The sequence below is a fragment of the Neolamprologus multifasciatus genome, chromosome 1, assembly GCF_963576455.1.
Source record: "Neolamprologus multifasciatus chromosome 1, fNeoMul1.2, whole genome shotgun sequence".
Classification (NCBI taxonomy): domain Eukaryota; kingdom Metazoa; phylum Chordata; class Actinopteri; order Cichliformes; family Cichlidae; genus Neolamprologus; species Neolamprologus multifasciatus.
Genome location: NC_140439.1, coordinates 5,901,304 through 5,915,276, shown reverse-complemented (window position 1 = coordinate 5,915,276; position 13,973 = coordinate 5,901,304). Strand labels below are relative to the sequence as shown.

At 40.2% G+C, this 13,973-nt stretch overlaps 1 protein-coding gene and 1 long non-coding RNA gene across 2 annotated transcripts in view; both read right to left on the bottom strand.

Annotated features, from left to right (window-relative positions):
* Positions 1 to 13,973, bottom strand: part of lrrk1 (leucine-rich repeat kinase 1) — a 94,591-nt gene that overhangs the window by 9,136 nt on the left and 71,482 nt on the right. The window contains exons 29-33 of the mRNA XM_085165047.1: positions 13,739 to 13,876; positions 8,118 to 8,312; positions 7,122 to 7,273; positions 4,416 to 4,533; positions 3,695 to 3,811 (exon numbers count right to left, since the gene is read on the bottom strand). Coding sequence (XP_085021173.1) covers positions 3,695 to 3,811; positions 4,416 to 4,533; positions 7,122 to 7,273; positions 8,118 to 8,312; positions 13,739 to 13,876 — 720 coding nt within the window. The remainder of the gene's footprint in view (positions 1 to 3,694; positions 3,812 to 4,415; positions 4,534 to 7,121; positions 7,274 to 8,117; positions 8,313 to 13,738; positions 13,877 to 13,973) is intronic.
* LOC146525205 (uncharacterized) lies at positions 8,772 to 13,732 on the bottom strand. The gene is made up of 2 exons (XR_014875018.1): positions 12,648 to 13,732; positions 8,772 to 11,841 (listed from the first exon to the last, which is right to left on the bottom strand). It is a non-coding gene; the product is annotated as an uncharacterized LOC146525205 (long non-coding RNA).

The following is a 13,973-nucleotide window of genomic DNA, read 5'->3' as shown; positions in this document are numbered from 1 at the left end:
TTACAGGGGGGCTTTGCTTATGTTTATGTTTGGGACTTGCTTGTTTCATATCTTTGTCCTGGTGCATAACCCAAAAGTGCTTTACCTTCAGAGCACAAGCACATGGCTTGACGTTACACTTGAGGATTTTATGGTAGAGAGCAGAATTCATGTGTCCATCAATGACAGCAAGCCGTCCAGGTCCTGAAGCAGTAAAGCTTCATCATTTATAAAATAGTAATGGGACGAAATCCTTCCAAAAGGTTCTTTTTGTCTCATCAGTCCACAGACTATTCAATTATTTTTTATATATAGAACCAAATCACAACTGTCACCTCAAGGTACTTCATATAAGATGGTAAAGACTATACAATAATAGACACGAAACCCCGACAATTGATGACCTCCTATGAGGCAACCCTTGGTGACAACAGGAAGAAAGAAACTCCCTTCTAACAGGAAAAACAACCTCTGGCAGAAGCATACTCCGGAAGGAGCAACCTTCTGTCATGAGTGGATAAAGGTGAGGGAAGGGAAACAGAACAAGAGACACATTCCCAAAGAGAGGCAGAGATTGATGCTAACTAATGATTAAATGCAAAGTAGTGTATAAACACAGAGAGTGAAGAAATATTGTTCTTCTTTGAATGATGGATCTGGATTATGGGGCTATGGTTTATTGGAGTTCCAACGTCTTAGAAAAAGCTTTGTAACCCTTTCAACTTCACTTTGTCAGAGAGCTTCTATTCAGGTGATTCCTTGATTCAAAAGGTCTAGCAATAATCAGCCCTTTGTGAAACTGAACTATGGTTTCAGATGCGTTTTCACAACTGAAAATACGATGTTTTGTTTTTGTTTGTTGTTGACTGTGCGTTAGGAAGCACACCTACATCTACATCTCACACATTGGGAATATGCCAGACTATTCCATGTGCTATTCTCACATAAGAGTTGCCAGACTAATGACCGTTTTGGTGTGATCTGACTGGATTGGACATTTGCATGTGTGAAAAAGGTGACAGAATAATTATGGTCTCTTTGTTCCTGTTGCAGCGCATAGTGGTTTGTTTAAATATGCAAAACATGCAAACATTCTGAGCCTCGCCACTCGCAGAGGTTTCCATTGCTTCGATACACTTGGTGAAAACCTTCAGGGTGAGTGCCAGCCTAAATTACACCCATAAGCACTGAAACTGGATGGTCACAGCCCTGTACTGCCCCCTAGAGACCTGAAGAATAAGCTCTGTAACAACATTATCTCCTCCCAAACCGTAAGACTGGGAGTTTCCGTATCCAGTTGGCTCATGTCCTCAAACCGCTCAGCATGGTAGGCTGAAAGCAGGGTGACCACATCGACCTCAGTCGAATGAATGTGGTTACTCAGTCAACTCTTCTATATATTATTATAATTATTATGAATATTAAGTGCAACAGTTATTCCTGAAACCAGAAAAACCCGCGTTCATGGATTACATTACGGCATCATTAGTGTTCACGAATGATCGCCACGATGAAGAAACTGAAAATGTGTGCTTGCAGTGATTTGTCTGTCTTGATAGAGGTGGTGGTAGTGTAGCTTCACACTAGCACACAGAGGGAGCATCCCTTAGTGAGATACCAAGTGAGGTTTGAAAGAGAATTGCTGAGATGTATTTAGACTCTCTCCTATCAGTCTTTCTGAGTTCAGTAATTACTTCACCATAAATGTCTCTACTAGACCCCATTCCTACTCTAATGCTTAAAGAAGTCCTATCATGAACTAGTCCTTCAATCTTAATATGTATCTTTAAAGAGCTACACAACACAAGCTTTTAATATGCTGGTTATTTAACCATTACTTTTAGGGATATTCAATCTGCTGGATTGTCTCAGATTTGCATAAACACATTTATGATAGAAATATACAGCAAGCGATGTACATTATATCAAAAAGTTTTCAAGATATATATTTGGTAAAAATGTCACATTATCATTTATTTTGAATATCTCAAAGATTATTAAAGCCTGAAATTTTCCCTGTTCTTTCTCAGCATCAAAATTGATCAGGATCTGTAATTTGTGTGTAAATTGGGATCATTAATTAGAAAAAATGTGTTGGCTAGTTAAAACATGAAAACTATATAAAAGTATGCAGATTGGAGGTGGTCGTGATCTGTATTGATCAATACCCAACTTTGCCAAAAGTCATTTTAAAACATGTAACTGAACTTATGCAGAGAAATTGTTTATTTGAAGAACTTCTGTTACCTTTCTGAGTTCATCGCAGCTCTAGCAAATGTTATTGATGACCTTTTCATGGCCTCTCCCAGTAGACTAATTTCTATGCTTGACTGTTAGAATGTAAGTGCAGCGTTCAATACAGCTGACCACAAGATTTCACTGCACAGTAAGTTCATCCATTTACTACTTCGAGGCTGGTCTACTGTGATTTACTGTCATGTTCCTTAAAAAGCCTTGAGTTGACCATGAATGCTGCAGCAATAGCACTGATAGGGATTATCATGCATCTTCCTTATTCACTGGCTTTTCACTCTTTACTGGCCACGTGTTAAATCCAGAACTGAATTTAATATCTTTCTCCTTACATACAGTGTCTTGAGTAATCAGGTCCCATCATATCTTAAAGATCTAACAGTACCACATTGTTCTGATCGACCTCTTCACTCTCAAACGGAGAGCTTACTTATGGTTCCTAGAGTTTCTAAAAGCTGAATGGTAGACAGAGCCTTCCTCCTACAGCCCCTCCTTCTGTGGGAGACAGACACCCTGTCTACTTTTAACACCAGGCTTGAAACATTTTTGATAAAGCATATAGTTTGTTCAGGGTCACCTGATCCAGCCCTGTCTGTTAGTTATGTTGCAACAGCCACAGACTGTTGGAGGCGTTCCTAGAAATGGATCCTAAACTCTGTGTCACATGTGTGTCTTTTGTCTTGTTTCCTCTGTTCTCTTCTCATCCCCCTCATCCCCATGACATTTACCCCATAGTCTCATCAGACTGCCTCTCCCTGAGTCAGGCTCTGCCAGAAGTTTCTTCCTGTTAAAAAGGGGCTTTTCCTTCCCAGTGTCACTAAGTCCTTGTTCACAGTGGCTCATCTGATTGTTGTGTTTTTTCTCAGATATTTTAGGATCTTTACTCTACAATATAAAGGACCTTGAGGTTGCAGTTGTTGTCATGTGGCACTATACAAATAAAACTCAATGTACTATTTTTTAATGACTGAGCAATGACAACTGAATGGTAAATAAATTCCAGACAAACAAAAAAATGTAACACCACATATAAAAAGCATTTTGCATATTACTCTGAAAACAAATCTTTGTATGCTGTTGCAAAAACAATAAAAAACAACATTTCTACCGTTATTAAGCCATCCTCCTCAAACGCATTTGAGGTAACAATAGGTCAGTACGTAAAGCTCTTGTATTACAAGCTCGCGGTTGCTTAGGCTTCAAGCCTCGTTTTGTCTTCTGCTAATGCTCTTTCAAAATGCAGCCTACCTATGCAAACACTGTATTTTAAGGCCTGGTGTAAAGAGGCAGATAAAACTTGCTATGCTGCTAACTGTGAAATGCTCTAGATACAACCTGCTGACATATCAGCAACGTTATGTTTCAGACTGAAGCCCGTATGTAAACCCACAGCACTGAGCAACACAATAACACAGGTTTGAGTAAAACATGTTAGCTTAAACATGCTGATGTATGACCTGACCTGCTCTCTCGCTGAAACAGGAAGCAAACAAGTGATGATGGCGGGACAGGAGAACTGCTTCTGGGGTTGATTGAGTGGACACATGTCCTTCAGACTGTAGATGAACACTTCCTGTTCCTGCCACAGAAACATTAAAGAATTCAGCAAGTTAAAATAAAATAAACAATAAAAGGTGAATTAAATAGGCCATTACGGCAAAGCTGGGATGGTCAGTTTGGTAAAGTAAATTCGTTGGGCATCTTTCTTCGCCTTTAGACAATAATTCTGATGCAAAAGAGCCAAAACGGGACAGGCAAAAAAAAAAGAAAAAAAAAAAAGAAACATTAAAGAATTAGTTTTTTTATTTTTGGATTTAGAGACAACTATGTTGTCCCCGAGCTGTGGCAACAGTGGAGGGTAGCCAATGTATGATTTCCTATCCTGGGAAACTAATACTTCCCCTCCAACACTGGTTTGACACTCAATAAAAGACTGTAGCAGTCTCTCTGTCCTCATGCCCCTAAAAGGGCTTTTATGAAATCCTCTTTTCACATATAAAAAAATGACAAAAGCAGGTAAATTCTGAAGATACCTGGATGTAAAGGTAAGATGGTAAAAAATAACATTGCATGATTGTTTGATTGCTGTTCATAGACGAAAAAGTTCTCAGTAAATAAACGAGTCACCAAATGTTCTGCATGTAAAAACAAGCTGCATCACGCTGAATGTGATGGATGTGTACCTCAGTTGCCATCCACAGAGTGTTCCCCATCTTCATGTGGCAGCTAATCCTGCTGCCTGGACAGGCCATCCTCTTCACCTCCACCTGACCCTTGTTAACATTCACCACACTGTAGTTCCTGCACAACACAGTTCTTTGCTGAAAACGTTTACAACCACTGAGCTGGAAGTTAAAACAAAATAAGCTTATTTTGTATAGTAATGTTTTATACAGTAATGAGCAGAGGCACTTTTTTGGAAGACGATGTCACAGGGTTAGTTCATTAAAGCTAAATATAATTTATCACGTTTAGTACATGTGATGGATAACTTGAGAAACTGGCATGAAGCATTACAAAAATGTTTTTTACTATTGTTTATTAATGTTTTATAAATATAATTTTAGTTTATTACAGTTTATAGACTGCATGATGACCTTTTCCTTGTTTACAACTGATTGTTCTTTATGAAACGTGTCCTGATATTTGTATCTGAATCTTTCTACAGCGATAGTAAGAAGTTGAACAAGCAGTTCTGACCTTGCACACACACACACACACACACACACACACACACATACACACACATACATACGCACATGCTCATGTCACTGAACGAATGTTTTCATTTCTCTTGTATAAATAAAGAACGCAGACGGTGACAGAGCACAAGTCCGTGAGTGTCTCTTACGTGTAGGAGCGCTCTGTCACTTGTCCTCGCGAGTAAAGACAACTGCAGTGTTTGTGTTTTCTAACTCAAGTGTCTCAGCTGAAGAATTGCGGGGTGATTTTAACAAATCCCCTGTCAATACTCTATATTACAGTATTTTTATTATATTGGATATATTTTTAATTACACACCAATAAGCAATTTCACAATTTTAGCATTAATATATCTAATACAAAAAGTTGCCTATATAAGGTGGACACTACCAGTGCTGCTGGTATGTTTGCACTGTGACCACTTGCACATACACTATGCTGCCAAAAGTATTTGCTCGTCTGCATTCACACATGAACCATTCTTAATCTATGAGGTTTAATATGATGTCCCCCAACCATAACAGCGTCAGCTCTTCTGGCAAGGCTTTCCGAAAGGTTTAGGAGTGTTTATGGGAATGTTTGACCGTTCATCCACAAGTCCATTTGTGACCCTGATAAGAAGGCTTGGCTTGCAGACTCTGCTCTAAGTCATTCCAAAGGTGTTCTGTCGGGTTGCGATCAGGATGTTGTAACTTTATTGCAGTTTATTGTTTGATAACAGCATTTTGGTCATTTTGTAAGTGATTTAAGTGTTAGTCACATGTTTAGTGAGAGCTGTTAATTATAGATTTAAATTTCTGCTAAAGGGGAGCATTTAACAGGTATTTTCATTAGAAAACTGCGTTTCCCAGAATTCTTTGTGGTAGACGAAAGTTACTCTGGGTTTTAGCTAGAAAAGAAAGTTTCGGGAAGCCATTATATGTTGCTCCGAATGCCGAGAAGTTTTTGTTGTACATTTCCCTTTTTGAAGCCTTATATAAAGACTATCGCCTCTGTCAGTGCGCCCCAGGGTGGCTGTGGCTACAATGTAGCTGCCATCACCAGTGTGTGAATGGGTGGATGACTGGATATGTAAAGCGCTTTGGGGTCCGTAAGGACTAGTAAAGCGCTATACAAATACAGGCCATTTACGATTTACCATTTACAACTGATGTCCGATCCATTTTTTTGCTAAGTGGATTCGCCATAACACAGGACTCTGTGCAGGCCAGTCAAGTTGTTCCACACCAAATTCGGTCATCCATGTCTATATGAACCTTACTTTGATCACGTTGGAACAGGAAGGGGCTCAAACTGTTCCATAAAGTTGGGGAGATGAAATTGTCTTGGTATGCTGAAGCATTAGGGGATCTGCAGTTTATTGGCAGCTTGCAACCAGGTACACTCTTTCCTCAGGAGCTGGTTAACCAGTTAGTGTGAGTGGTCAAACAAAAGAATGCGAGTTAAATGGCACTGGGAGAGTTGGGGGAGGGAAAAAAGAGGGAAAAGTGTAAAGGAGTCAGCAGCAATTAACAGTATTTGTTTAAAAGCAAGGAAGCAGCTTTTACACACAGAGATCAACCTGGAGTCCTGCTGCCACCAACAACTGGAGCCATGATCGCTGTTATGTCATGCATCTGGGAGCTATTTCAGTCGGCTGTGTTAAATATGTTGTGTTAAATGTAGTTAGCGACATACATTTTTGGACAATAAAAGGGTTTTTTGTACACAACAACAGTACATTTTAAATCAAACCAGAAACGTGTAATTGGCGCACAGATTTTAAGTAAAACATTTAACTTCATTTTTAGAGGCTCTAAAGTAACTGGACAATAGACTAATAATCCATTTCATGGTTTGATGAGGCTTTTTCAGCTGTTATTTCATGACAGGCTGCAGAATTGATTCCAAGTGTTGAACTTCCATTTGGTAGTTCACTGGAACTTGTCCAAAGAAATGCTGATGTAAGTGAAAAAGACTGACATTGGGGAGAAAACCAAATCAACCCCATGAGAGAGAAAACTTTTGGAGGGGTCAAATCAAGTAAATAATCAAGTCAATCCTAAATAAACAGGAATGCAAAACCAGCTCAACAACACTGAAAGACCTGAACTACAGAAGACAACTAAAACATGGAGGTAGGTGTACTGTGGGGCTCATTATTGTGTATAAGAGGCAACAGTACAAAGAGAAATGGTCACACAAACCTGTCCTCCTTATCTTCATTCCAGAACACAGCACTATATCCTTGGAGCTGGGACAGGAAGAGCTGAGCGTTGACGTCACAGGGTAACATATACCTGAGGCAGGCGAAGCTCGGCTCCTTCATCTGCCTCACGCAATGCATTGCTGCTGGTCTCTGCAGCACAAATGCAGAGACAGGCAGCTCAAAGTCATTCATAGAACAATGACTTTCATTAAAATGTGCAAAAAACGTTACGTTTTATGGTTTTTTATCTTTAAAATATGACTGACTACACATACATTGGCAGTTGTGATTGAAAATATAAATGTTGAAGATATATATGCATTTGTGGTGCTCGTTATTTCATCCATCCATCTCCACTCATCCTTTTCCAGGTCATGGGGAGTAGCTGGAGCCTATCCCAGCTGTCTTAGAGGCAGGGTACACCCCGGACAGTCTGTCGCAGGGAAAACGATTCACACTCACATAATGGAGCCGGTCTATAATGTATATTTATTGGGATTGATTGTTTTATCATTTGCATTCTATGCTATCCATGGAAATATTTAATTTTCAGTTAAGTGTACTGAGTTACAGTTGCCACTATGACCATGATCTATAAATCTGAAGTCTGAGACGATGCTTGTTCAGTCCTTTTTGGTTTTTTAACGTTCCTGCACTTTTGTATGGGAAAGTGAAAATGGACCGGGTGAGTTGGAGCAGTTGTTCTTATCTTATGATTAACCTGCAATGGCTTAACATTGAGAACTGGGCAGTATAGGAAAACATCTTGTTTTCTACATGTTCCCGAGAGACACTACGTGATTTTATTTTAGACTTCAGCAGTAAAATGAGAACCGATTGTTGGTAACCCCTCTTTAGACTAATTCTTAGAATTTCTCCCAAATTTGAAGTCTCGAGCTCAACACTACTTTGACACAAGTAATAAAGTGTAGTACACTTTCCTTACATCACACAACAAAACTGTGCTCATTGTGTCAGCCAAACAACAGCTCACCTTCTCAGGCTTAGTGTCCCAGCATTCAGTCATCAGGTTGTGCAGGCAGCAGAACTGCACCTCTTGTGGACTACCCAGCACTGGCCGGATACCTTTTGAGAGCTTCTTTGCTATCTCGAGCTGGTGGTGTCCCAGCGCTGGCCTCCGCCCAGACAGGAGCTCATACATCACCATGCCATAGGAGAACATGTCCACCTTTAAGAGTTGTTCCCAAAAAAGGAACATTAAGGTCAGTTGATAAGGATCAAGTGTCAGAGGTACATCTGAGGAGGTTATTAAGACCTCCTGATGAGTTTGTAAATAAAACTTTAATAAAGAAAACTTTAAATTTCATTTGGAGTGAAAAGAAGTTATGAAAGTAAAACCAACGGCCATTTGTGCCATTTAGATGAAAGCTACCCATTCAGTCGCTGAATGTTCATTTCTTGGATAATAACTCGTGACCACGGCCCATTTATGAATTTGCATATGCTCTATGTGGGTTAAAATCATGTAATCATTTTATTCTGAGAGCAATTCAGCAAGCAGACCAGCACGCGTTGGTCTGATGAAGATCTGGAGTCGTTGCCTGTTGTTCTGCTTGCTGAATTGTTCCAAGAATTTATTCTTGGAAGAAGAAATTGACATAATTTAATTTATTGTTTTTTTTTAAAAAATTTCTATTTCTTCTAATTCTCTACTTTTATTTCTTTTTCATCTTAAAGTGCTTTATAAATAAAGGTGGTATGACAGAATTTATCCTAGAATTCAACAAAGTGACTGATTTTTATAATGTTTTATTTATGTGAATATAGTACATGTGTAGCATTCGTCCCGTTCTTGAGTGGACAATAACGGACTATAAACGAGCAGCTTCTTCAATGATGAATGCCGACGCTTCACTGGCTGATGAGCTGAACACGTTTTACGCTCGCTTCGACGCCGCAGCAATTAAAACAACAAACGGCTGCGCGCGCTCGGAGTGCACCAGTGGCACCAATGCATTCATCCTCACAGAGCAGCTAGCACCGGTGTTCACGGAGATCTTAAACCTCTCCCTGGCCCAAGCTGTGGTTCCCACATGCTTCAAACAGTCCATCATTGTTCCTGTTCCAAAGAAACAACAGCCCGCTTGCCACAATGACTACCGTCCAGTAGCACTGACCTCAATTGTGATGAAGTGTTTTGAAAGACTGATGAGAGATCACATCACTTCTTCACTTCCTGCCACCATCGACTCACTTCAGTTTGCTTACCGGACTAATCGTTCCACAGACGATGCCATATCTCACCTGCTCCACACATCCCTGAGTCACCTGGACACTGGCAGAGGGAATTATGTTAGGATGCTGTTCGTGGACTACAGTTCAGCATTCAACACAATAATTCCCTCTTTTCACCAAGTTGACGGATCTAGGACTCAGCTCATCACTGGGTCAGTGGATCCTCAACTTCCTCACAGACAGACCCCAATCAGTGAGGGTGGGGAAACAAGTCTCCCCCTCTATCTCACTCAGCACTGGAGCCTCAGGGCTGCATTTTAAGCCCCCTGCTGTACTCACTGTACACTTATGACTGTGTAGCCACATCAGACACCACCTCCATTGTCAAGTTTGCTGATGACACTGTTGTTGTAGGCCTGATCTCCGACAACATCGAGACGGCCTACCTGGAGGAGATTAGGAACCTGGAGACCTGGTGCCAGGAGAATAACCTCCTCCTAAACATCAGCAAGACTAAGGAGCTGATCGTGGACTTCACCACAAAGCAGGCGAGGCATTACAAACCCCTCATCATCAGTGGCACGCCAGAGTGGACAGTTTCCGATACCTGGGTGTCCACATCACTCAGGACCTGTCATGGTCCTGCCACATCAACACCCTGGTTAAGAAAGCCCGTCAGCGTCTCTTCTTCCTCAGAAGACTTAGAGACTTCCATCTGCCACTGAAGGTGCTCAAGAACTTCTCCTGCTGCACCATCGAGAGCGTCCTGACGGCAAACATCTGCAGCTGGTTTGGGAACAGCACCAAGCAGGACAGACGAGATCTGCAAAGAGTGGTGCGCTCAGTCGAACGCATCATTCAATCAGAGCTCCCTGACCTGCTGTCCATCTACACCAAGCGGTGCAAGTCCAAAGCTAGGAAGATTATGATGGACCTCTCCCATCCCAACAATGGACTCTTCTCACTGTTGAGGTCTGGGAAGCGCTTCCGCTCCCTTAAGGCCAAAACAGAGAGACCTCCTTCCATTTCTCAATGATAGCTTGAACAGAGCTCCGTGGGATGTTCAAGGCTTGGGAAATCTTTGTGTAGCCTAAGCCTGCTTTAAATGTCTCAATAAGTTTATCCCTGACCTGTCTGCTGTGTTCTTTGGACCTCATGGTGTTGTTGCTCCCAATATTCTCTTAGACAACCTCTGAGGCGTCACAGAGCAGCTGTGTTTGTACTGACATTAGATTACACACAGCTGCTCTCTATTTAGTCATTAGCACTCATCAGGCAACGTCTATGTGCAACTGACTGCACTCAGACCAAAGGGGGCTGAATAATTACACACACCCCACTTTGCAGTTATTTATTTGTAAAAAATGTTTGAATCATGATTGATTTTCGTTCCACTTCTCACGTGTTCACCACTTTGTGTTGGTCTTTCACCTGGAAGTCCAATAACATTGATTCATGTTTGTGTCTGTAATGTGACAAAATGTGGAAAAGTTCAAGTGGGGCCGAAAACTTGCCAATGCAAGCCACTGGAGATGTTGGAATACACACTGCTATTCTAGGTAATCTCTCTTTGCTAGCAATTTGAGCCTCTTCCTCAGGGGCTCATTTATCAAGTTAGCCTCTTCAGGTTGACAACATCCTGTGTCAGCGTGTCTATTACTTAGATTTGATACACCAGAACTAACCTAATCATTACATAACACCATTTTTGCTTTGAGATTTCTGTGCTTTGGTTTTTGTAAAATAAATAAATAAATAAACTAACTTGTAAATGGCAGGGCTGATATAAAGCAGGAATTCCTGCTTTCTTTTTAGTTGGTAAAATAAATGTTGAACAGATCACCAATTGTTTAAGGAAATAAAGTACTGAAGGTGCTCTTGACATGAAATTCTCACCAGATGTCGATAACAACCCATCCAATCTACACATGCAAAGACCATGCATGTCCATAAATTATGTTTAATAATGAGAAATGACACAGGGCTTACTGAAATGTATTTAATACTTTGTACAAAAGCCTTTATTGGTGATGACAGCTTCAAGATGCCTCCTGTATGAATCTAATCTTTCTCTCAGAAACCAAACGGGAGTTTTGTTGGCTGTGTTTTGCTGAAAAGTCCGCTCTTGTTTCATCTTCATTATCCTGACAGATTTTTATCAAGAGTGTCTTAGTACATTTTTCAGGCCATCCTTCCTTCAGTTATATGAAGTGAGCCAGTGGTGTATGCTGAAAAATAATCACGTTTCCACCTCCAAACTTTACTATTGGTATGTTTTTTAGGGTGATATACAGAGCCATGTGACCAGTGTTCCCTCTAAGCTGCTGGCACATCTCTGCACACAGAAAATCTGTGTTGCACACAAAAAACAAATCTAACCTGAATTGACATTAAAATTAAAACTTTAACAATTCTGTTTTGCAGTGTTAGTCAGTGACTGGCTGCTCCTGTATGGGTTCAGAACGATGCCACCTTATCCCACAGTCCAGCCAATGATGCGATTCACATTCGTATATACGCAGCTAATCAACGTGGTTGACAGGCTATGACAGCGTCGTTTAGCTAGCAAAGCGGCTGATGTGGAGTGAAGCCACGTTAACGACAACGTGTACAACCATTGGAGATGTGAGCAGGACAGACGGAACAACTGACAGGCAATATACCAGTTTTTAAATTGTGCTGATCGGCCACGTAAAACCAGAGTTATGATAAAAATATATGCAGTGTTTGTTTTTCTTCCTGAATACTGTCGTTGTTTATATTTACTGCGGGAAGAAACGGTAAAAACACTCGAAAGCACTCTCCGCCCAGTGTTACCAGCTCCTCAGTAAGGAAAATCGCTATTGGCTGTCCTAAAAGTCGCTAAATGACATCATCACCTAATTTGCATAATCATGCTAATGTAATTGTAACCTACGTTGTTGGAGAGAGAAATAACATCGTGGAAGAGACATAACGTTAGGGCTGCACGATTTTGCATAAAATGAGAATCACGATTTTTTTGCTTAGACTGGAAGAGACATAAAGTCAGTAAAAAACGTCCTAAATGCATTTAGAATTTATTTAGAACTTTACGTTAATTTTTTTGAAGCAGTAATTATATAATTATTTGCCCAATATTGGTCATTATATTCTGTATTTTGCTAACAGAGAGTTAAAATAAATAAATAAAAAAAGTTGTGTTTTCAAAATTGGAGTTCAAGTTATTTTTCCTTCCAATAGTGTGAACATACTGCAGGTCATGAACAAGATTTTTTACATTTTCATTGTAAGTGGGCTAAAGCAGTTAATTAAAAGTAGTCTAACATAAATGCTGTAATTAGATTACTTTAATAAACATGTAACTTGGATGGATTTGATGCTGGCGTGACCACAGTGCACACGTCTGCTGTCGCTCACAGTGGTGAAGGGACGCTCAGTTTGTGTGTTCGCTCAGACACGTGAAACATTAGAGGGAACGTTGCTCGTGACCTACAAACATGGTGTGTATCACGGTATCCAAAGAGTTTTATTTTGATCTGACCTGACTACATCTCCCAGTCACTGACTTGTCTAAATGTTGTTACTGATCTGGTTACAGTTTCATGTCAATAACACCTTTAGAATTATATTTACTTGGAAAAGTCGTGATGCATTCAATACACATTTTACCTCCTGTATGTTAATAACTTCTAACTTTTTTCCTCTTCTTCGGTAACTAATTAGTCTCACAACGTTTGTCGTAGACCGTTCCTACCTCACAACAACCAGCTCACATGTTTTCAATTCAGCAGTAATTAAGCATTTCTTACCATTCCTGAAATATTTGGCATGTTTGGGTGATGAAGTGCCATTTCATATGAATAGAGAGCATGCTCTTATCTCACCCTGTATGTTGGAGGTCACAAGTTTAAGCAGTTCTATTAGGTACAGTGCAGCTGGTATCACAGGTACAGTACACTTGTGGCCTATTAATATAGTTGCTCGTGTGTTTTTGAGCCATCTCACTTTAACAGGTTACCTCCAACGTTTTAAATGCACCATGGGCAAGTTACAGAGTCCACCAATAGCAACAAACCTTCCACAATTTATTTAGAAATTGCACTGTCTAGTTAATTTATGCTTATAAAAATAATAAAAAAGTTTTATTAAGTTATACAGACTGTATAACTAATCTGGAGTTTAGTTTGGCCGTCTCCAGTTTGACTGGATAGCACTGACCTGCTCAAACATGATTGGTCAGTGCTATGTATAGGTGTACAGGTCATACACGTATATGTGGAAATTCAGGATATCAACATATCCGTTTATATAGAGATGATATGTTTATTCTCATCATTTAAAAAATGGTTTAAAAAAACAAAACAAAAAACAAAACCACACAAAAGTCCAAAAAATGTTACAAACTTTTCTAATGTGGGTTAAAAAAGAAGCAGATACCTTCTCATCATACACAATGCCTGGTCGGATCTCAGGAGCCTGGTAGCCCGGTGTGCCTTCAACTCCCAAAGCCCCCTCATGGAAGGATTGTCGAGAGATGCCATAGTCAGACAGTTTAACATTGACCGTGTCCTGCACCTGGAAGACGTTATCAGTGAATTAAAACGCCAAATGAAACGACAGAAACAGGCTTTCTCTTTTTTGTTTTGGTTTTTAACATGAAATTACTGTTTCT